The sequence below is a fragment of the Manis javanica genome, chromosome 5 (assembly GCF_040802235.1).
Source record: "Manis javanica isolate MJ-LG chromosome 5, MJ_LKY, whole genome shotgun sequence".
Lineage (NCBI taxonomy): Eukaryota > Metazoa > Chordata > Mammalia > Pholidota > Manidae > Manis > Manis javanica.
Genome location: NC_133160.1, coordinates 94,483,663 through 94,506,353, shown reverse-complemented (window position 1 = coordinate 94,506,353; position 22,691 = coordinate 94,483,663). Strand labels below are relative to the sequence as shown.

Below are 22,691 nucleotides of genomic sequence, written 5' to 3'. Positions count from 1 at the left end.
TAAAAAAAAATCTAAAAAAATAAAAAGAAATCTAAAACCACTCCCTATTCCAAACAGAGGCATGATAATCACATAAAAGAATGGATATTATAAAATATTATTTTAAGAAAATTTTTCCAAACATAAATTCCATTTAGCACCAAAACCATACTATATATTATATTTACTCAAATTTTTTTAAATGTAATTCTTCAGACAAAAAAGATACACTTTAAGAGCTTATTAACATTGCAGAATAATTTTTTTCTAAAAAGTATTACAAAAATTTTTCTAAAAACTATAAAAACTAATTTTTCCTAAACTCTAATATAATAATTGTCCTATTTCAACCAGTCTAGCATCATCTTGTTATTTTCAACATAATTTAATTTCATAATACTAGTTCATAGATGTGTACAAATTTAATGTGTGGTCAAATACAATGACATTCTTTTTCATAGAATTAAGTTTTATGCAATCTAAAAGGAAAAACATACTGAAAATATCCCTTTTAACAGATGTTTTACTCTCAAAAAAAAATAAATAAAGTGGTTTTAGAATTAAAAAATCAAAGCCTACTGGTGGAACTGAGGCATATTTCCATCTGTTATTAATATCTGAGTTACATACTAAAGACCAGATTATTCATCAAGCCCCTCATGCAATATGTTAGTAAATGGGATTTTGGTTAGGAATTTAATTGCATAAACTCCATCCATGTAAACCTCCACTTCATTCAAAACAAGCCTTTACAGTGGCCTGAACTGAATTAAAATCATTAACAGCACCCAACAGCACTTCTTGTTAAGAAATGCTAGTATTAAAAATCTGTGAACATAAAACAGGGGTCTCTGCCACCTCATTATGATCAAATAGTAGTTCTTTACCTTTTCTTTTTTCTTTTTCAAGTAATGCAGTTATGTGAGTTTTTTTTAATTATATAAAGAAAATTGACTTAATTTTAAAATAAATAAATAAAAGATGTGATATCTCAGTTTGACTTGCAAATAAGCTCTTGGGTTAAAACGATAAATAATTCTAAGTACTAGAAAGTGGAATGAGAGTTTACCTGACCATTGTGAAAATATGCACAAAACATTCACCCAAGTGATTGGGCTTGTAAGCTTAAGCAGGGCTCCCCGTTGTTGCCTGTACAAGGTCTCACTAATGGTCTGATAATAGCAGGGTGGGGGGTGGGGGTCGCCGTAGAGGTTCTCATAACACCAGATAGTGGTGTGAGAATGACAGCCACTGATTAATTACTGCCTTGTCCTCAACTCACACATTAGATTACTGAGCAACACTTACACTTTGTTTCCACAATGATCTCAGTTAAAGAACACTGACTTAGAGAATTTATTAAGATGACTTATTGAAGATTCTCGCATTCTCATATACTGTTCAGGAAAACTTTTGGTCTTTCAGATGATTAAAATGGAGATTGGAAAATATTCAAAAGATGGAAAAATTGGTAGGGGAGTTGGAAAAAATATTGATATTATAACCTTTGATTTCATTGAGGCATTGCAAAGCAACATTGCTTTCAAAAATATTCCCATAGTAATCACCTTAAATCGTAACATCTGAAGTTAACCTCTGTTTTCACTTTTTCACTTGCTCTCTTTTTTTAATCACCTTGTGTTTCCCTCACATGACAGTGTCTGAGTGGGCTTCCTGTTTCAAAACACACAGAAAAACTAAACACTGAGGCTCATAGTACAAAATCACTTCTTTTTAGATGAATATCTCAAAGTAGTACACATTAATGTGTGCTTCTATCGAAACAACTCTTTCTGGATGTCAGTTTAAGCTCCTCCATATGATTTTTCTCAAGCACTCCCTTTTAAAACCATCACTACCATTATCTTCTTGTTATATAGACTGTTACTTTTGTTTCATCTCAAATCTCTGCGTGTTTATCAGCAGCCCTGCAACTAGCAGATGACATTTGTTTTACTTAATGTATGTACTTTAGAAAAAAATTATAGAACTGCTATTACTGCATTATATGAAAAAATTCCAGTGTACGTTTAGCTGACACTGCATCAGCTGCTATTTAAACTGGACTTAGCTAATGGACTTTTAATGTCAGCGGGGTTACATGTAGTTACTGGCTATTAGCAGAAATGGCTCCTTTCTATAAAAATCACTTTTCCTCAAGTGTGTTGTTTGAACATTCCTTTCCCTAATTTAGTGACTGTCATGAATGCAAAGCAAACTCAAGGACTCTGGAATCTGCTGTTATCTTTAAGACCCTCTTTTTAACCTTGCAATTCAGCATTAAACAGGCAACCACTCTCATTAGCATTTAGACTTGTAATCACAAAACTTTGTGAGGCATTATCATTTACTTTGCCATTCTTAGCAGAGTACTACGTATTTTGCTATGAGAAACCCACATCATCCATGAGTGTAAGACACATGTGACAACGAACTTGCAAAGCAATTTTCTGAACCCCAGAATTTATTTGCATCTTTTAAAATCAGAACTGCCAAGTGATGTGGTAACATATGGCAATAATTAAGATACATTTCTATATTGACATATCATAAAAATATTTATGTATCAACCTGCATTTAACACAACATTGAATATAAGCAAAGAAAGTGTATTACTCCTCTCTCTGGAATGAAATTCTGTATATTCTGTATATTTTCTCATTAGTAACAACCTTTTTCCCCCCTCAATCAACATTATTTTTGTTCATTTAAGTAAGTGTTCAATGGATGTAATGGAGAAAGCTGGTAAGAAAGCATCTGAGGGAGTCCAAGAAAATCAAATATTCCACAACCTGGAAACCTAAATCCCTATTTGATTAAGAAGTTGAACTAAATCACTGACTTTAGGAAATAAAACCATAACTGACCTGTCCTTCAATCAGCCCACAGCAAAGGTTACCTCAGGCTGCTCACCAGGGAAATGATGTCCGTTCTGGAGGGTACCGGGAGAGGAGTCGCACGTGCGGCTGAAGGAGTCTACCAAGGCATGCATGAAAGTCAGTGCTCTCCTTTGGACAACAAATCATATCTGTTGTATAGGAAGCAACAGCAGTTCTCCACATGTTTGGAATAAGCAGGTTGAAGTGGAGATTCTCCGGTCTCTGTCACTTGGAGGACCAGAGGAAACGTTTTTCTATCAGATAAGCCCCTGCACTACCGGGGCAGAGGCATCCCTATTGTACACTATGTATGACTTACCACCAGAGAGCAAGAAAGCAAGGCATTTTTTGCAGACAAGTAGAAAGAATGTCATTTTCCAGCTAGAAACCAGTGATTAAATCCAATTACCTACTGTTTTACAAGTGAAAAAGTTTTGTTCTAATATTTTGATGGGTTCTGCTGTTTTTTAAGAATATTGCCAAGGCTGTTTAAAAATGAACTCTCATAATACAAAAAAGTTACAGACACACATACACACACACACAGTTTATGCAAGCATATATATACTTGTAGGGAATTACTAAACTATTTTTGTCTACTCCTAGTACTCTTCATTTTGTTAAGAGCCTGCTTGGAAATATCCTCCTAGGAAATAATTCCACAGATATTTAATTCAATAAAAAATGACATGTGTATCTCTCATGTTATCATCATTTCTAATAAATCCAATAAAATGATTAACCCCATCTCTACTGGGAAAACATACCGAATGTTAAAACTTTTCCTAGTCATCCTTCTATTTTTTTTATTATGTTGTAGTAAGGAAACTAAAACTTTCTTCACTGTGGTCCTTTTAATTCTATATATGCATGTGTCTGTGTGTAAATCTAAACAAAAATAAAAGATTTTGACAATATGTAGAGAAAAATATTGGCAATGCTTTTATAAATTATAGATAAAACTGTATTTAACCAAATTCTTCTGTGGAACAATTGTCCCTATGAGCACCTATATAATTCTAAGAATGCTACTGTACTTCTTATGTTGCAATTTAAGATACAAGGTTGGTATCACTAATTGTGACTAATATTTAACAGTGTAGGTCAGGAAATGAAATTGTATTTTATGAAGAATTAATTATATTATCAGATACTATATATCAGTATACCACTGATGTAAGTCTAGGTTTCTCAAACAAGCACACCCTGCCCAAATAGGTCCCACTTAAGTCCAAACATAACTTCTTTCATGCATACACCTTTAAAATACTTTCCAAAATCTTTTGCTATGTTAATTGAAATAGGTGCAGAACAAGACTCTAATTTAGATAAAAGTTTCACATGAGAGGGCCTGTGGAATAATATGATGAAATACTGATCTTAGATCTCTATTCTGGGTAGCACAAATAATATATCATTTGAACATGCCTGTTTGTCCTCAGCTTCTGAGAACATTTACTGAAGTAGGCATCTGTTTTCCACCAAGCTGCATGCTCTGTTGCTGATGGCTGTGGTAGGCTGAGAGGGAAATGTCTTAGGCTCTTTCAATCCTTGAAATTGATCCCTAACACATTTTAAAGCTTATACTCTTTCATCAGCTTATGGAGATCCAGAAGGGAGAAGGAAAGTTGCTACAGAAAATGACAGGCAACATAATTACTGTTTTATTTAGAATGGCTTCAAGTTAGCTGTCTGTGAAACTTGAGCACTTCCACTGGGTGGCTACAATGTGTGTATCTGGCAAAGTCTTTATTAAATGGAAGATAAAATATAACATTTTCTCTTTATCAAAAGGTAAATTCAAATGTCAACATATTTCACACAGACAGTGCTCAAAATGAAATGACCATTCTTTACTATATCTTCCCAATCATAAAGTTTTTGTTGTGGTACTAATTTGATTATTTGTTTGGCTTGGATTTGATATAACACAGGTCTCTGAAAAGCACATATACTAAAACAGTCCTTTTGTCACTATCATTTTAAGCTCTGTAAAAGAAAGAGAATGCCATTTGTTCAAGACTATTCTTGATTTGGCTCTTGAAAGGAATTTTTTAGGTTCTTAAAATTCTAAAACTATATTAAAATGATTTTAAATGTTCAGTTTGAATTCAAGTAAAATAAACTTGTGAATTCATACATAGTAGAGTGGTCCAAAATTGCTCCCTTTAATTTTATACTTGAATGTAATTCACTATGCTTGTAATTGTAAGTGGACATTACTACATATGACCTATCATATTATGCTAAACTTCTATTATATAAGTGAATGTACATTATGAATTAATTTAAAATTTTACTTTTCTATGCAAATAGTATATGTACTTTCTATATTGCTCTTTTATATGATGTTATATACAATAGTTTTCTTGAGTTTTGGAAACCACCTGCATTTTCATTCCTGGACATATTTGCCTATATAACTGGGCTGCAGATGCATTTTAATATGCCGGTACTAATTTGTTTTTATTGGGAAGAAATGTTCATATACCAGATTTGCCTTCTAGACAGAAAAAACAGAGAAGATGAATTATAGTTGAGTTCAGGCAGTACACAATTAAATAATCAATTAAGACATTGACTAAAACTGAGAAATGTTAGTCTTCATCAATAAACTTGTTAAATGTGCTGAGGGAGTTTCTGTTGTTTAACATCCTTGGTTAGAACAGGAGATAGTACATGTTCATCTACATGAGGCATTTTTATGGCTCTCATAATTGCTGAGAAATGAAACTAGCCACAGGATCCAAATGGCAATGATTAATGAAGGTAAACCCCCTACACTCACATTTTAAAATAAGTAAAACTGGTAACTCTGTAGTTAAATTTGATTAATCAATATCATCTGTTAACATTATTTTGAGCCCTCATATTTAAACTAAGAACTCTAAAAAGACACATCAATATAATGACATCTCAACTGGCTCCCCTCGCTTTCCTTCCACTACCATACTGCAATGAAATATGGTTAGTTATTTAATTAAAAGAGGGTATTCCCAGAACACTGGAGTTTTCAGATGTTAAGACTTCACTTTTGCCACACAAAGCACTTTTGACTCACTGCATGCTGCTAATAAAAGGCATACTGACACAAGGGAAAATATCTGCATATTTGGCACTTTCAAACCTATAGCTCACTTTTCCAAATTATAACTTCAGTTTAATCAATGTCACAGTAAATTAAACACTACGAACCGATGTAGAAGGCCAGATAGGTTTTAAGTCCCCCTAAAATCTGGAGACAGATAGTCTGTGTATTTCCAAACCTCCCTCCTAAGGAAGCAGCTTCTTTTGTGGGGGTAGGAATGCTCAAAATGAGAAAACATAACTTCAACCTAAAACTTTTTTTTTAATTCTGGAATTATAGAAAAATATTTTCTAATATTTTTTATAAAGAATCCAAATATTTGCAACATAATACATATTTTGTGTTTTTCATGTAAAGGCGGAAATTCTGCTGAGAGTTCTATAGGTAGGAAGTATAAAAAAGTTTAGTATCTCTATCTTCTTAGCTCATAAAATGGTTAGTGTAATGTGTATTTTTATTAACATCCACATAAATTTGGAGGTGGCAAATATTTAAAATAAAAGAAACTATAAGTTATTCAGTTGCAGGATTTCTTTTTAAGAGCTAGAAAAAAGGGGACAGTAGTATTTTAATACTGCTCAAGGTAAACTGACTCTACTTCAAAAAAGCTACATAAAAAAATCATGCTGAATTTCTGTGAGTCTCTGTTCTAGTTCAAACATCTTGAACCAAGTTATACTGGGATAATACCAAGGTCTCAGAGTCACATAGCCTTCCTTCACAAAGACATAAGCAATAACAAATCTAGACAAAATATGAAATCAAAGAATAGTCCATATGGCTTTAAGAAGTTAGGTTAAAAAAAGAAAGAGAAATTTGGGGTTCTTTAAGTGCAGACTAAGCAATGAAAAATAAAAACAGAATGCAAATACTGTAGGAGAGAGATCTGTCTTAACTCTAAGTGACATAAAAAAAAAAAGAAATCTCTAGTTTTATCATGTTTGCCAGAAAACAAAATTTGCATTAAACATGGGTATAAAAACCATTAAACAACTAAAAGTAAATGTGAAACTTCCAAAATATATGTTATCTAGATTATCCATGCTGTTCTAACTTCTGATACAAAACTTTCTATTGCAAATATAATTTAAATATATGAAAATCCTGGTAAATTTGCCTTGCCTTCAAGTCAACCTAGTTTTTTATGTTTCTTTGGGTTGTTTTAACATGTATTCAAATGTGTTCTTTATACATTTGTGTTCTTTTTCTTTTTTTTTTAAGAAAAAGTATCAACATTTGTATAAATGGCTGATTTTCCCCAAACCTTTATCTGAAAACCTAGGACTTGGCTTATTTTTTTTCCAAAAAAGTGTTTATAGATTTATGAAAAGTTATCTTTCAATATTCATTGTAAAGATAAAAAGTTAAGAGTAGAACTTATAGTCAGGATTTAACCTGCATTTTTAGACCTGTTATTAGATTAATTTTCCCAGAGAGACCAGAAAGGAAGAAATAGGTTTAAGAAAGGAAAGAGCTTCCTACAAGCTGCTCAAAGAACCATGCACTGCCCAGGAGTTTGCAGTGATACACTGTGGAGCATCTCCTCAGACAGCAACATGTGCTGCTTTGGGGGAAGCAGTGTCTGCAGCATCCCCGCACTGAGGTCAAAACTACTGACCTTCAGTTCCTTTTAACTTCCAGATTTCTTTGCTACTGGTATACAGAGTTGGAAGCCAAAGAATAATTTTTAGTTTGCATGGGCCAGGCACTGCTCTAAATACTTTACACATATTAATTCATTCACTCTTCACGTAATTTACAGTATACATTCTCCTCATTTTACATTTAGGAAACTGAGGCACAGGGAAGCTAAATAACACAGCCAGGAGGTGGCAGAGGCAGGATTATGAGACATTGATAACCATTAAGCCAACTGGTAGAAGGGGCACATACCTTTAACACCATTAGCTTTACCTCTCCAAAGCCAGACCAAATATTTATTAAATCTAACTGAGAGTTAATATAAGTGAGAGATATGCAATGCAAACCTAGCATAAGAACTTCCCACTTCCAACCAGCCACCCTTAAATTCCTCTGTGCAGAAATTTTGGAAACCCCACCATCACTCACACAAGAACCTCAGTCTGACTTAAGTTTACCATCTTCAGATATTTAAATGCAGAAAGTACTAGAACTATGCCTACTGTTATATTTCATAAAGTCAATTATAATTATATGCTTGTAAGCCTGTCTTCCTTGAGCTCTGAAACTATTGTCTTTAACTGTGTCTGCAGCAAATATTAGGTCACACAGTATGGGACCTAATAAGCACACAGTAACTGTAAGAATTTAACTTCCAATAGCACACACTAACCAAATGAACTAATAAGTTTAAAACTCGTGGGGAAAAGTAAACAGGCTTGTTTTGAAGTGACACAAACACAAAAGTCAAACTAAAAAAGATGTAGGCTAAAACTGCAAGGCAAGAGCGCTGGCTCAATCCCTGCCCCCACTACTTTCCTCATTATCCTCCTAAAGAGGTTGCAGCCTGTAATTTTAATGCTTCTTCTGAGAGTGACTCCCTCTGCTGCTCCAGCAAAGCCATAACCTAAATCAGCAAAGTGCTAAACACAGTTAGGGCCTAATAGAACACACTCTCGCTGTTTGTGCTAATTAGAGAACCTGGAATATATTACAGGACAGTTATCTTTAAGTCTCAACTATAATTCTAAATAATCTGAAAGGGCTTGCCTAGTAGAGCTCCTGCCTCCTTCATGTCCTTAGGGGATTTGCTTAAAAAAGATCAGTCTGAGTTTTGATCAAAACAATCAGCTCCCAAACTACAATAGGAGATGCTTAAGGGCCCTCCCTGTCTTGTTGAACTCTTGAATCCCCAGTATCCAGAACACAGAAGGCGAGGAGTCAATAAATGTTAGCTATCTAATGGTTCTTCATTCTTTACAAGTGCTTGATAAGTTTGTTCTCTCAAACCTTTTAAGTATTCCCTAAGCTAAAATATATGAAATTATTTTTTTAAACAAAGGTTAAGCTAGCTTACATTTTCTTACTGAAAATTCCAAATGTGAAGTTATGAATTTACTCTGCTCCTAAGATTTGAAAAATACATGGTATAATTGTAATGAAATTCAGTCACCTCTCATACCAATTGTCTATGCCACATCAATATGCATAAATGCATGATCATAATTTTTACTTTTTTGTAGGAAGAAATATATTGTTTAAAAAAGCATTATAAATTAACCTACAAAAATAGAGAATTATCCAATATGATTAGCATCTTCAGTCATTTTCTGTTCTGAGTTAGGTGGTTTTAACATTCATAACACTAGTTGGTGCTAGATAAGCAGAATATCAATGCTGTGTAGTCCAGAAATAAAATGCATTTATAAAACAGAGGACACCAATTCTGAAGCACACTGCACACACACACACACACACACACACACACACACACACACACACACACACACACACACACACACACACACACACACCTCTCTCTCTCTTTATCTCTCTTCCTAGCAAAAGCAAAATCATTCTTGGAAGTCAGAAACACCACAAATTCCCTGGAGCAAGGACTTCCCAGCAATCCTGAATGAAACAATTAGGGCATAGCCAGAAAGGAGAAAGTTGTTGCCTAAAGCCTAGGGAATCTCCTGTTTAAAATGACTGCTGTCTTTCTTTAAACCACAGTCACTAAATGAAGTACACTCGCATGTACCATTATTACTATTATTATTATTTTTAAATTTTAAACATCTGTTGTTTTCTTGGCTATCTTGGAAGATACATATTTTCTAAAACTTCTAATTTCTCTAGTACTTCTCTAACAACAGAATGAAAATTTCATCCACATTGTAAAGTGCTTAAATTAACTTTCTCATCTTAATTGCATGCGTAATTCCACTCATAAAAACAGTTCATTCCCATCTTTAAGTCCTGAGCACATGGAAATCATACCTTGAAGGAGCAAGATCACCTTTTATTTCCCTATGTTTTAGCCCAAAGAGGAAGGAGAAAAGAGATGAAATTAGAAGGAAAAGATGATCTGACAGACCATTTTAAAAGTGGTTCTGAGAACTGTGTTAATTGCAGTCCTGTAGTAAACACACCGGGGAAGTGGACTGGAGTGAGGGTGATAGTAGAAGATAGTAACTGATAGCAGAGTTCGGTACTTTCTACAATTTTGATACCTAACTGACAACACAGGAAGAGCTGGTATCCTGGAACATGGAGCATAACAAAGATAAAAGTGGTGGAATAGTGTCTTTCAAAGACCACAGATTCAAACATAAATAGTTTATTCACCAGTAACTGACAGAACTAAAGCTAAATAGAGAACAGCAGCACTGAAATGCACATGCCCAAGAAAATAGATACTATTTTTCCACTTAAGATCAGAAGAGCAGGTTCAATCCTCAGTCTTTGGCTTGCTTGGTGTATAAGAAGAAAAAGTGCAAGTGGCAAACGCTCAGTCTATCTTGGGCATATTTTTCTTTTAATTCCTTTTCCCTTCTATCCATATTAACCACTTAAAATCTCCTGTTCGCTTATCTTTATTGATTCTTTTTCTTCCTAGTCTTTTTAATTTGGCTGTGGTAAGCTCTCAGCAGGGATCCTGTGCCTCCCTGTTCAGCATCTTTGGGGACTTGTCCTTCTCCCAAACAGTTCTCTCACCGCCTAGTCCTTCTCCCAGCTTCCCACCCACACCACCCTGTGGCTTAGTCCTTTGTGCACCCAGTAACAGCGAGCGAATTCCACAGGGAGTCAAGCATTGGATTCCACGACTATTCATCAGGTTGCACGCTTCCGAGTTCCAAACACCCACTCCCAAGCACCCTCGGATGCAGTCCTGAGAACCTCTTACCAATTTGAAAAAACCGACAAGAAGTTGATCTGATCTCAATGGATAATCTTTCGTGAAACGGACAGAGGAGCTCTGGAAGTATGCATAAGAAAACCAGGGCATAACGTCAGGGATGGGAGGCATCTGGCAAGAAGGGAAGGATTTATGAGCATGGCCATTGAGCTAGGCAGCAAGAAAATTTACTCCAAAAGTAGCTATGGCTAATTCACAAAGCCTTGCTAATCACTTACCTCCCCACCCGGACCCCACTCGCCTATGTCCAGGGCTCTCCTCCCCTCCCAACGCACTCGCCCCCAGCGCCTTAGCAGATCCCGGGGACGTTGTCGGGAACCTCCAGGGTCTGCGCATCGCCCAGCGGGTGAGGCTATCGCCACATCTCATCTGCACTCCAAATTTAGAAAGAAGTGTAACCGAGATGATGGGATCCCTGAATTACCTCCGATTGATACATAAGCTTCTTCCACACCCACTCCTACCCCCACCTCAGGAGAAAAAAAGCCACTTCCCCTGAAGCCAGGCACTACCACAGAACTGGGTGAAAAGACTCAGGTGGGCGCTCGTCTTGGCAGAAGGTTGGGAGCCCAGGTAGCCCGAAGGAGGAGGCAGCGCTGGCTCTTTCCTCTTCTCCATTCCACTCACCTTCCCGGGCTCGGAAAGGTGGGCGCTACCCCTACCACCTCAAACTCGGGGGGCAAGGGAGCTGGGCGATCAGCCCCGTGCCTCCCCCTCCTGCCTTACCCACCCTCAACTCCTGGTCCCTCTCCTCCCAACCTCGCTTTTACCCAGGGCCCCGGATTACTTATTTAGCTTATTTGAAGGCTCAGACACGTTAAATTAAAATGTCAGAGTTATAAACTGGACGGTTACCCCAGGGAGTTTCGGGTTTGTTTTGAACGACCAGTCCATTTCCCGAGAGCTCTGGGGTTTTAAGTTTCTCGGACGCCCTCTGGGAGGGAGATGCGGAAAGTGTTTGAGGGCGGACGCGCGCACACCTCAGGGCCTGCTGAAGGCTGGGTCGCGGGTCTGGGACGGGTCTCTCCACGGTGCCCCGAGCAGCAGCGCAGGGGCACCGGTGCTGTGTGTCCTCGGCGGTAAAGGGCACATTTCGTTAACTGGGCGCCCTTCAGCGCCTGGCTTGTTCAGAGACTCACTGAAGATCCCGTGGGCCCAGACGTGGCACAGCGCGGGGAGCCTCTGCGCATCAGCGTGCATGTATGGCACTCAGACAGGCACCGGCACCGTGGGTTTCTCCAAACCTGCGCGTACAATATGGAACGACGCGTGCGTGTGCAGCAGAAAGTACAAGACACCCAAGGCGCCCAGCCCACATGCCCAGAGACAGATGCTTGTCCACACCGGGCGCGTCCCCGGTCCATCCATACCCATCTCGTCAGATAGATGAAAAATAATAACCAAAGCTTCTTGACTAGTTGGGAAAGTGGAAGTGACTTCCAGTGGAGAGCAACGAGGCGAATTAAGGAAGCCAGGAGAATCGGGAAGGAGGGAAGGGAGGAGCGAGGCGAGGCGGCCGCGGGGCCCGGCGGACCCCCTTACCTTGAGCGGCCGAGCCGGTGCCGCTGGCGCTGAGGAGAGCCAGGGCGGGCAGCACCAGCGTCTGCAGCACGTATCCCAGTCCCAGTCCGCAGCGGGCCGCCGTCGCCCGTAGCCCGTTCCTCATCGTCGGCAGAGGTGTGCCGGGCGGAACCGCACACAGAGGCGCGCAAACAGCGTTAAGCTCCACAGGGAAGCAGTTGAATCCGTGCACCTCGGATCAGTGCAAAGAAATAATGGTAACCAGACGCCACACTCCACTTTCTCCAAGGGCAGAGCCAAAAGGGGGTGGAGAGGAAACGCTGAGGAGGAGTTTGTAGGTCCCTTTCCCTGTGCCTTCTAACTGGTGGCTCGGGAGCGGCGGCTCTGCCCCCACTTGGAAAGTCCGGGGAGGCGCCGGGCGGCCACCGCGCCGCTCGCCCCAGCAGCGGGAGCAGCCGCAGCTCCGCCGCGCGCAGAGCCTGGACTGCTCCGGGTCCCGGCGCCGGGGCCGAACGCACGCAGCCTGGGGGTGGGGGTGACGGGGAGGAAGCGAGACGTGGGAGGAGGAGAGAGCGGAGGGAGTTCGGCGCAGAGAGGCGCTCCCGTCTCCAGTCCCCGCTCCCGTCTCCAGTCCCCGCGTCCTCACGCTGGCGGAGGAAAGACGTCCCGGCTACCACTGCCGGCTGGCCGAGGCGGGTCACCTCCCAGCGTGGGGCACACGGGCGCGCCGAGGCGTAGAGAGCGCAGCCCAACTCCGCTCCGGGTGGCGGCGGCGGGAGCGCGCCCGCCCGCGTTATGTAAGCGAGGATTGGCGAGAGCTGCGCGCCCGGCGCGGGCGGCGGAGGCCCGCGGGTGGTTTACTCGCGGAAGCGGGGCGAGCGCGGCGAGAGGGGCGTGAGGAAGAGGCGGCTGCGGGCGTGGGAGCGCGCCTGCCTCCTGCACTCCGGGCGCGCCGCGGGCGTGCCCCGGGCCTCGGCTGGGCCACTGGAGCGCAGCCCGCCGCCTGCAAGCTTCTCCAAGGCGCCGGCAAAACCCGAGCCAGGCTCCCTGGGACTGGACTCGCCCTATGACTTTGGGTCTTGCGATTAATGAAGCGGCGTGAGGGCTCGTGGTGAAGTCCTGCGTGATGGGGAAAAAGGCATGAAGCTTTTTGCAGTGCCCCAACCCACTGCAATCTTGGGGTTGTCAGCGCCACTCCAGACTGCTTTATGCTCTAGGTGTCTATGACCTCTCTGTAGGGAACAGAAACCAAAAGCTCAAGGAGAATTCATTCTTCAACACGGCTTTATTTGCGTGCATCCTGGTGGCTGGCAAGGTTGATTGAGTCTGTAAAGGGTAGTGAAATGACATCTGATGCCGGGAGAAACTCCCAGAAACAATGCACAACAAAATATGTACATACCCAGTGATGGTGGAACCCGTGACATGTTTTCCAAATTCCCCATGGTGTGAGTAAGAACTCAAACTGCTGAGAATTTTGTACCTTATTTCAGGAAAGGATTATCTGGGTGACTAGTTTGTGAATCCCTGTTGTAATGATGAAGAAGGAACCTAAGAGTGGTTGGGTGAAATGCAGAAAGGCTAGACAAAAGGAAAGTGGATGATTAAAATGGCAATACACACTGGCACAGCCAACATTCTGGAAAGAAGAAAACCACTTCCCAAGATTAGTACACTTCTAAATTAATAAAAAAGAATGTATCAAGGAATTTTAAGCTTATGGTGTCAAAGGGGGAATGTGTATGCACACATACTCAGGCAGGAGGCTACTGGTCTAACCTTGGCTGTGGACATAACTCACTATGTTTTCCTGGACAGGTTAGGTAAACTGCATGTCTCAGTTTCTTCAACTGTGAAATAGTTTATTAGGTGTTTTCAAAGGTCTTTTTCAGTTCTAACGTTCCATGACTCTGCCTGCCAAGCTGCTTCTGAGCCTCTAGCCAAGGAGACCTGTCTTGGATGAATCTGATAGACCCAAAAAGGTCATACTTGGCAAAGACATTGACAAGTCTGGCCATATTCTGTTTCTCTGGAGGTGCTGACTGCCATACTAAAATCTCTTCTTCAACCTCTTCAGCTTCCCCATGCCAAAGTATCACTCTGACATCGGACTGAGTTTAAATCTTAGCATTTCTTCTTACTAGTTGACAGATCTTGAACAATAAAGCTAGGTGCCTCAGTTTCCTAATCTGTAAGAGAGGTTTACTAGCAGTAACTCTTCTATAGGGTTTTGTGAGAAATAAACAAGTTAAACATATGTGAAATGCCTGACACATAAAATTATTAGCTGTGATTCTCACCATTAATGAAAGATTCCCATGAACTGCATGCCCACTACATTAGTTCTGTCCAACAGAACTTTCTGCAATGAGAAACATGTTCACATCAATGCTCTCCAGAATGGTAGTCCTTAGACACATGTAGCTACTGAGCACTTGCAATGTGGCTAGTGTTAATTGGGTGCTTTTATTTTTATGCAGTCATTAATTTAGTTTTTAATAACCACATGGCTAATGGCCACTGTGTTGGACAATGCCCCAAGGCAACCCATAACCTGTCACTTGTTTTCGGAACGATGGCACCAGAAGGGGTTATGATTATATTGCATATTTGTGTTTATGATTTTTCCAAGAAGGATAGGGGTTGAGATACTAAGAAAACCCCACATGCACTCACTATTATATTAACAACATCTAAAAGTTTTTTGTTTCCTCGTTTACAATTTTATTGCCTATCTTTTCTCACTAGAACATGACTCTTTTCAAGGCAGAAACTTTGCCCTGCTCATCACTTCATCCCCAGAGTTTAACCAGAGAGCCCAAAATAGAGTTGGCACTCAATGAATATTGGTTGATTGATTGCCAAAACACCTCAACAGGAAAGAATCCTCAAAGTTTAGTTAAATAGAATTAAATTGTCCAATAATCCTGCTTGGGACGTTAAGTGCTTTAAGCAGATACACCTGAAATTAATTATTTGAAAGAAAGAGTAAGACAAGAAGTTCAATACTGAAATTCAGCCTAAAGAGGGCAGGAGAATGGTTGTAGAAATGGTATATAGAGATGAAGTGGAAAAGGAAGGGGAGAGTGAGAGCATGAAAACAAGGACGGGAAAAATACCAGCAGACAGATGAGTTTACCAAGCAGGTGAGTTTCCCACAATCTGTGGTTGCAGATGGAAGTGGCCCTGTGCATTCACATCCTGCATAGCTTTTTTCTATGAAAGAGAGAGAATGCAGTGCCGCATAGGTTTCTTGAGCAGAGGATTGCCAGCTCACGGCACTTAGACTGGGGCTCAGCTGTCGCTGCTTAGACAGACTTTCTATGACCAACCACCAAAAATAACACAAACCCCCTCAGCCTCCATTCCATTCACCTTCTCTGGTCTTCCATATAGCACTTTTTAAAATAAACACATATGTATGTATGTGCATACATATATGTACATAACGTATATAGAACACACGTATACTCTCCAGTAGAACGTAGGCTTCTCAATAGTAGGGATTTTTTTTCCTAGTAATGTCACACTCCATACCCAGAATATAGAAAACTGCCTGGCACATAAAAGGTGGTTAAAAGACATTCATTGAAGATTGAATGGAAGAATGAGAGCAAATGGATTTTAAACTGAACTAAGTCCTTGATTAAAACATTCTTCTTTCCCCCTAAACAAAATTTCAAATTATGAACAAGCTTTTCTAGTTGTTAAATAAAATTAAGCTTGGGCACACTTTAACCAAAAATGAATTTAAATATGACTTTTTCAGGGTTGGAATACTGCAGGTGTTTAAAGAACAGATGTGAAATTCATCTCATTTTGAAAAATAGAAATCTTCATTTAAATCCATGTACAAGGGCTTCGTTTTTCTTGGCTGCAGTGAGTGGAGAATTATCTCTGGGATAATAAATCCCAGTGACAGGTGCTAATGGGAATTAAGCATGCAAATACCCTGCATATTCCTTCGGAAATCTACACCAAGAAAAGTATGCTGTTTAGCATGTAGGCTGCTTAGTTATGATATTATTTACTCTAAATTAGTATGTAAAATTTTTCCAGCATAAAGCTTATGAAAAACAATAGGAAATGTATTTAAATTATAGAAACATTTCTTTCATTTTATCTATCTCGTACTTGTTCTACATTTTTTGTATTTTTATATATTTTTACAAAAAGTCATCATATCAGAGCTATTACTAACTGGCACCATAGAAGAAGAAGGTTTTAAGGGAATATAAGTAGGATGGTGATGAAGAAGAGCTTTTCCTAACCCAGGAGTTAGAAAAATTGCTCCGGTAAAATTACTGATAGACACCAACTAAGTGGAGCCAGATTAGATTGATTCCATCCTCTTTCTTTGCTTCAGCCCACAGAAGGGAATTGGGCCTGCCATAAACCTATACAACCTGGGACTGTATGCTTTATATTAATTGTATTACACAACACCCTTTTAGTTGCAAGTGATAGAAACCTAACTCAAACCAATTTAAGCAAAGGAAAGAATTTATTGCTTTACATAAGTCAGAAACCATGGATAAAAATATCTGTATTAATAATGGCTAGTACTTATTGATCATGAACTATATGTCAGGCACTATTTCAAGCTCTTTACATGTGGTACTTCATTTAATCCTCAGGAAGAGGATTAAAGTAAAGTACCATTATTATCTTCATTTTACATATGAGGAAACTGAAGGCCTAGGTAATTTTGCCTGAGTCACACACACTGTTTATCAGCGCCAGTCTGATTTCAGGGATCCTATTCTTGACCCGAGAACTTAAAATACCAATGCTCCCAGGGCTTGGTCTCTCCCCCACCTCCTTCCACTCTTTTGGTTCTGCTCTGCTATGTTTTGGCTTCATTCACAGACTCACTATGACTCTACTGGGATTCCGGGCAGCTCCAGGTTTATACTGTTTTTGCCATTATCAATCTCAGTACAAAGAGCGCTCTCATTCCCAAACAGCCAACAAAATCCCAGAATTATGTCCTTGGCCTTTCTTGGATCACATACCCATACCTGAGCCAATCACCATGGCCAAATGGTTGTAATATACTGAATTGAAAGGCCTGGATGATGTGCCAATTTCTGCCAACTGGAAATTTGGATTGAGAGTAGAGAAGAAGGGGTCTCCCGAAAAGAAAATCAATATACTGGCAAGAAAATTAATATGAAAGATCAAATGCCAGGAGAATGGATGTAAGGCAGAAAACAACAGGCACCTACTCAGTGGTGTGGGGGGAAGAGTGAGTTCTCCAGGGTTTGAGTTTTGTACAACACATACTGTAGCAAATGAAGAGCACTGGTTAAGAAGGACTGAAAACAGCCTCTAGTGGGTTGCTTTTTACATTGGCTGGCTGAATTGAGTACAATTCAATTAAATTTGACTCAGTTCAATGCAATTCAGTTCAGAAATCTTTCACTCAATCCCTGTTATATAAAGACTCCATTCCAGGAGTCCCAGGGGAAGAACCTTGTGCACCAAGGGCTTACAGTTTAACAGACCATATAAATGAATAAAAAAAAGGACCCCACATAAAGAAAAAAAGTGTGTGGGGATATAAGGATAAGAGAAAATTTTAACTAGGGGAATCTGAGAAGAAAACAACCTAGACCTAAGTCTTAAGCACTTGTGTGTTAGTAGTGCTAAGCTTAGCACCAAAAAAATATGTATTTATCTCTAACAATGCATTAGAAATCTGGGAGTAAGTAGTCCAGTGCTACTGCAGACTAAGAGCAGCTAAATTATACTCATTTCATGATGTGGTTCTGGGTTCCATCATGTGTGTCTTTCATTCTCACAGTTTGGTGGCCTTCCCACCTTCTGGCATCGTGTTACACTTCCTGGGCAGGAAGTGTAGAACAAACAGCCCAAGGGGATGCACCTAGCTTAGGTGCCTTCCAAAAAACATTTCTGGAAGCTCTCAGCCCAGTGTTCATTTTCTCAATAGTCTGTCAAATGGCCCTTCTAGACCAGTCGCATGTGGTAAATAAGGAAAGGGTGTTGTGAATGCTGGCTGGATCATCTGTGTTGGACATAATTCTTTGGGAAAGGAGGGACAAGAGGAAGGCACAAAGAGAAAGACACAAAGGCAGGAAATGACAGGATGTATTTAAAGAATGGCAAGTAGATGGAAAGTAGTTCTATCTTTGGTTGAATAAAAGGGAGGAGTGTTTTCCATCAAGCTGGGAAATAAAAGGATGGAACAGACTCTATTCTTCAGTCCACTAGAGTCTATTTATTAAACTTTGGGAAGTAATGTACACCTCATGAGATACCATCTTCTCAAGAGTTTATAGTTGGGATGTAGAGCAAATAGGTACAAAAATGAAGCAAAGCAAACAACAAGGAAAGATGACATGAAAAACTGAGAAGGGAGGAAAAAAGAGGGAAAGGAGAAAGTAAAGATGCAAGGAAAAAGGAAAAGAAGAACAGGAATAAAAAGAAGAAACAAAGGAAGAGAAGGAAATCATGTCCAGTATGATTTCTACATTTGCATAGCACACAGTGATTGCTGTAGAAGGGAGAAACAATGAAAGTCTCAATAAAAATTACAAGGAAAATAATGTAATATGTAATTTAGAAGAAATTATTGTGGATAGAGGTTATAATTATTGCTTTTTATATCTTTTCAAATGCTCATTTTATTTTAAATTTTTATGCCAAATTGGACCGTGGTGGTTTTTCTCATGTGACAGATGAAAGAAATAAGATAATTTATGGAATGTTGGGAAGATTCTGAATCAGGAAGCATGTATTTATGTCTCCATTTATCAACATATTTGCTCAGATACTTTAGTAACTTCTTTGCCCTTTAATTGCTGTTATAAAAAACAGGAACAACATGAACACATAATGTTGCCCTAAAGATGAGGAAATGTGTGTGAAAGTGTTTCATAATATATCATTACTACTATATTTACATGATAAGATATGTTCAATATTGTACATTGAATGACTATCTAAAGAATAACCTTAGTGATGGGCTCTTTATGCAAAATTATACCACCCTAGTGTACACTTGGAGCTATTCTCAGAATCTCCCTCCATTTTGCCCATATCACCTATTCATTTACTAAATCCATCCAATTTTGCTACTTAAATGTCTTCAGAAGCTAGCCCATCATCTCGTCCCACAGCCATACAGCATGTTCACTGTGGTGTATCCTAATTACCTTTTTTAGTAGCCAGTCTTCCCTTCACTTTCCAATCCATACTCTCCAGACATCTCAGAATGACCTTCTAAAATGCCAGCTTGTTATTTTCCCATCCTAAAAACCCATACATTGATTCCTCATAGTCCCAAATGCTCCCTTTCCCAAAGTGTGTTACAAGGAACTCCTTTCCTTAAAACAGGGAGTTCTGGAGTAATAGGGTGCTAGATTGCATTATTCCTGATTCTGTACTTCCTTCCTGTTCACCGAGTTGTCATTTGCCTTTGTAGTCCCACCCACCATAGGCGGATTTTCTTCCCAGACTCATGATTGGTGGCATAGCTATGAGACTGGCTTTTGCCAATGGATGTGGGCAGATGCTACAGTGCGCCAAGTCCTTCCATTGCATACTTCTCATTTTCCATGTGCTCCTGCCTCTGGACATGAGAGGAACTTTCGCCAGGAAGCCACCAGTCTAAGGTAGATAGAGACATGGAAAGATGTATAGCCTAGTGCCTGCTCTCCACAGCCCAGCTTGATGGAGTTCTGACAAACCCAGGGACCCAGGAGCAAGAAAAAAAAACAAAGAGCTTGCTGTGTTCAGCTACGGAGCTCTGGGGTGATTTTCTATGCAGAATTATCACAGCAAGAAGTGTCTGATATGTATAGTGTGAGAAATCATGTCCCCAGATTAAGTTCAAGATAAATCACATGACAGTCTCTCCTGTAGTGCTAATAAGCTAGTACAAAACAAGCCAGACTACAGAACTGAACAGGATGACTCTGAGAGTGGCAGTGGGAGATATATGGATACGTAGCTACAGGAGGTGGGAGGAAAGGGCCTGCTTCAAACTGAAATGTCCAACAAAGACTGTAATGAGAGTGCATTAGGCCTGGGCCTTAAAGGATGAATAGAATTTGTGTTTTCTGAGTTAGGGAGGGTGGCACTCCAGGCAGAAGGAACAATCAGAGCAAAAGCAGGAAAGAAGAGTAGAACATGTATGTTAAATACTGAGGGGCTTAGTGTGGAGCCCAGAAAGCATTAAACTTAATACTATTACTAATCATAATTTTTTAAAAATTCAACTGTTGACATTTTTGAACACCTCCTGGTCACACATATAAGTTTATGTGTGTGTATATATGTTCATTTAACACACACTACAATGCTATTGTGAAGTTGGTATTATTATTACTACCTTCATTTTAAACATGAGTGAGGAGATCAAGGTTTAGAGGAATTAAGTAACTTGCCTCGCTGAGTTAGCATCAAGATTTTGATCTGAACTCACATTTATCTGGATGCAGGCAAATATTAATTACAAGGCAAACTGAGAGAGGAAGATAGGACTAATTTTTGAAAGGCTTTCATGGTTTGCTACATGGTTTCTCCTACATTCTACACACACGAAAAAGCTATCAAAGGGATTTAGGCAATCAGATAATATTATGACCATGTCTTGCATCAGTGTGTACAATGGATTAAAGTGGGGAGAAAAATCAGTCTGTTCCAATAATCAAAATGAGAAGCAGTGAAAGCCTGAACGTAACTAATAGTAGACAGAAAACGAGTGAATGGGATGTATACACCGTGTTCAATGGAGATGGTTGTTACTAATTCCAGAGCACAGGATGAAAAATTTGTATCATTAAATATTCATGATATAATTAAGAATAAACTATGTAACCCTGAAAAACTACTTGCAACAATAAACTACCCTCAACTTAATTAAAGGCATTAAAGAATTAGAAATAAGATTTAGAGGGTGAGAGGGACACATTAATTTCTTAGGACCGCCTGTGTTCACTGGGACTTGAAATGGTTTGTTCAAGCAATGTTGTAATGGTTCATCAGTATTTTGATCATAAACCAGATATTTTTATGGTCCCTAACACTTTTCCTGGTACAGAAAAGGTAATCAATAAAAACTTTAAATACAAACAAATGATTTATAAAAGAAACTTTTATAATATATAACCTATATCAGTTATTACATATTAGAAATCTCTTATTTTCCATTTTTCCTGAATTTATTCATAAGTACATTGTTAGAAATGTGTTGTGCTTTATGTTATATACAAAAACATGCCATAAATTATGGTATAGAATTCAGCCTACAAATTCCTGTTACTCAAATATAATTATATGGAAAACAATGATATTACAGAATATATAATTCAACCAAAAAGGCAAAACATGATTTTATTTAATCATACAAAAAGCAAAACATGATCTTTGTACTTATGGCATCAACAAGGAAGAAAATATAAAATATTAATAAGATTTCTAAGTTAATTCCATTATATTTTCAACAACTCTTAACAATGAATCCATTCCTTCTACTTTATGTTTAATGTCAGTTGGAAATACGAGGATTTTATTTTCTTTAACATAGATATTGTACTAGTTTTAACTAGCCTATCCTGATCATGATTGTTTCTTAGTTAATGTACTGAATTAAAAGGAAAAAGAGGGTAAAAAAGTACATACATTTTTTTCTGATACAATTGAGGAAAACAAAAAGTATGGGCAAAGAAAATGGAGTAAAACAATTAAAGTGAGAGCTTTCCAGAAATATTTTAAGCTGAACTATGTGAAGCTAAAGTTAAAAAGAACACAATGAAGTTAAAAAAACACCGACAGTGGTTTAGATCATCACCCACAAGGTCCACCAGATGGCCCCACTGGCCAAGAACAGCCTGGTATTGTAAAGTCAGCGGCAAGCGGGCATTAAGATTTATAAGTATATTGGAAGTCAGGTACCCTTAAGGATAAAGCCCTTGCAATTATTTGTTTGCTTGTTTACACGTGTTACTTCTTTAGACAGCAGGCTTCTCAAGAAGGGTTTAACTCTACCATAGTAATATTTGAATCATTGGCATTACTTACCCCAATGCCTAACTCTTAGAAAATCCTAGGGGTGGTTGTATAATGAAAAATAAACAAATGAGTAAATGATACAACAAATTTATGTGCATTTTCATTTAATCAATGCAATTTTCATCATTCTTTGCTAATATATTTCTTGTTAGGACCAGGAAAATATCTTGATGATTGTTTATCTCCAAGGTAAATTTTACCTTACATTTCTGACACTAATGAGGTCAAAAAGGACCTCATCTTTCATCCACTATTTTGTCTGCTGATGTTGATTCTTAAAAGTATAAGAAAACCAGTCATTTACAGGCAATGGTTTATTTTTCATTTTATTGACCACTCCAACCAC

General features: G+C 38.9%; 1 protein-coding gene across 2 annotated transcripts in view; it reads right to left on the bottom strand.

The window, feature by feature from the left end:
- The window catches only part of UNC5C (unc-5 netrin receptor C), a 407,905-nt gene extending 394,760 nt beyond the window's left edge, over window positions 1-13,145 (bottom strand). Inside the window, exon 1 of one of the 2 annotated variants that reach the window (XM_037020211.2) lies at window positions 12,329-13,145. In XM_037020211.2, the coding sequence (XP_036876106.2) occupies window positions 12,329-12,452 (124 nt within the window). In that variant the 5' untranslated portion in view covers window positions 12,453-13,145. The remainder of the gene's footprint in view (window positions 1-12,328) is intronic. The other variant, XM_037020212.2, reaches the window with a different exon arrangement.
- Between the last annotated feature and the right edge of the window lie 9,546 nt (window positions 13,146-22,691).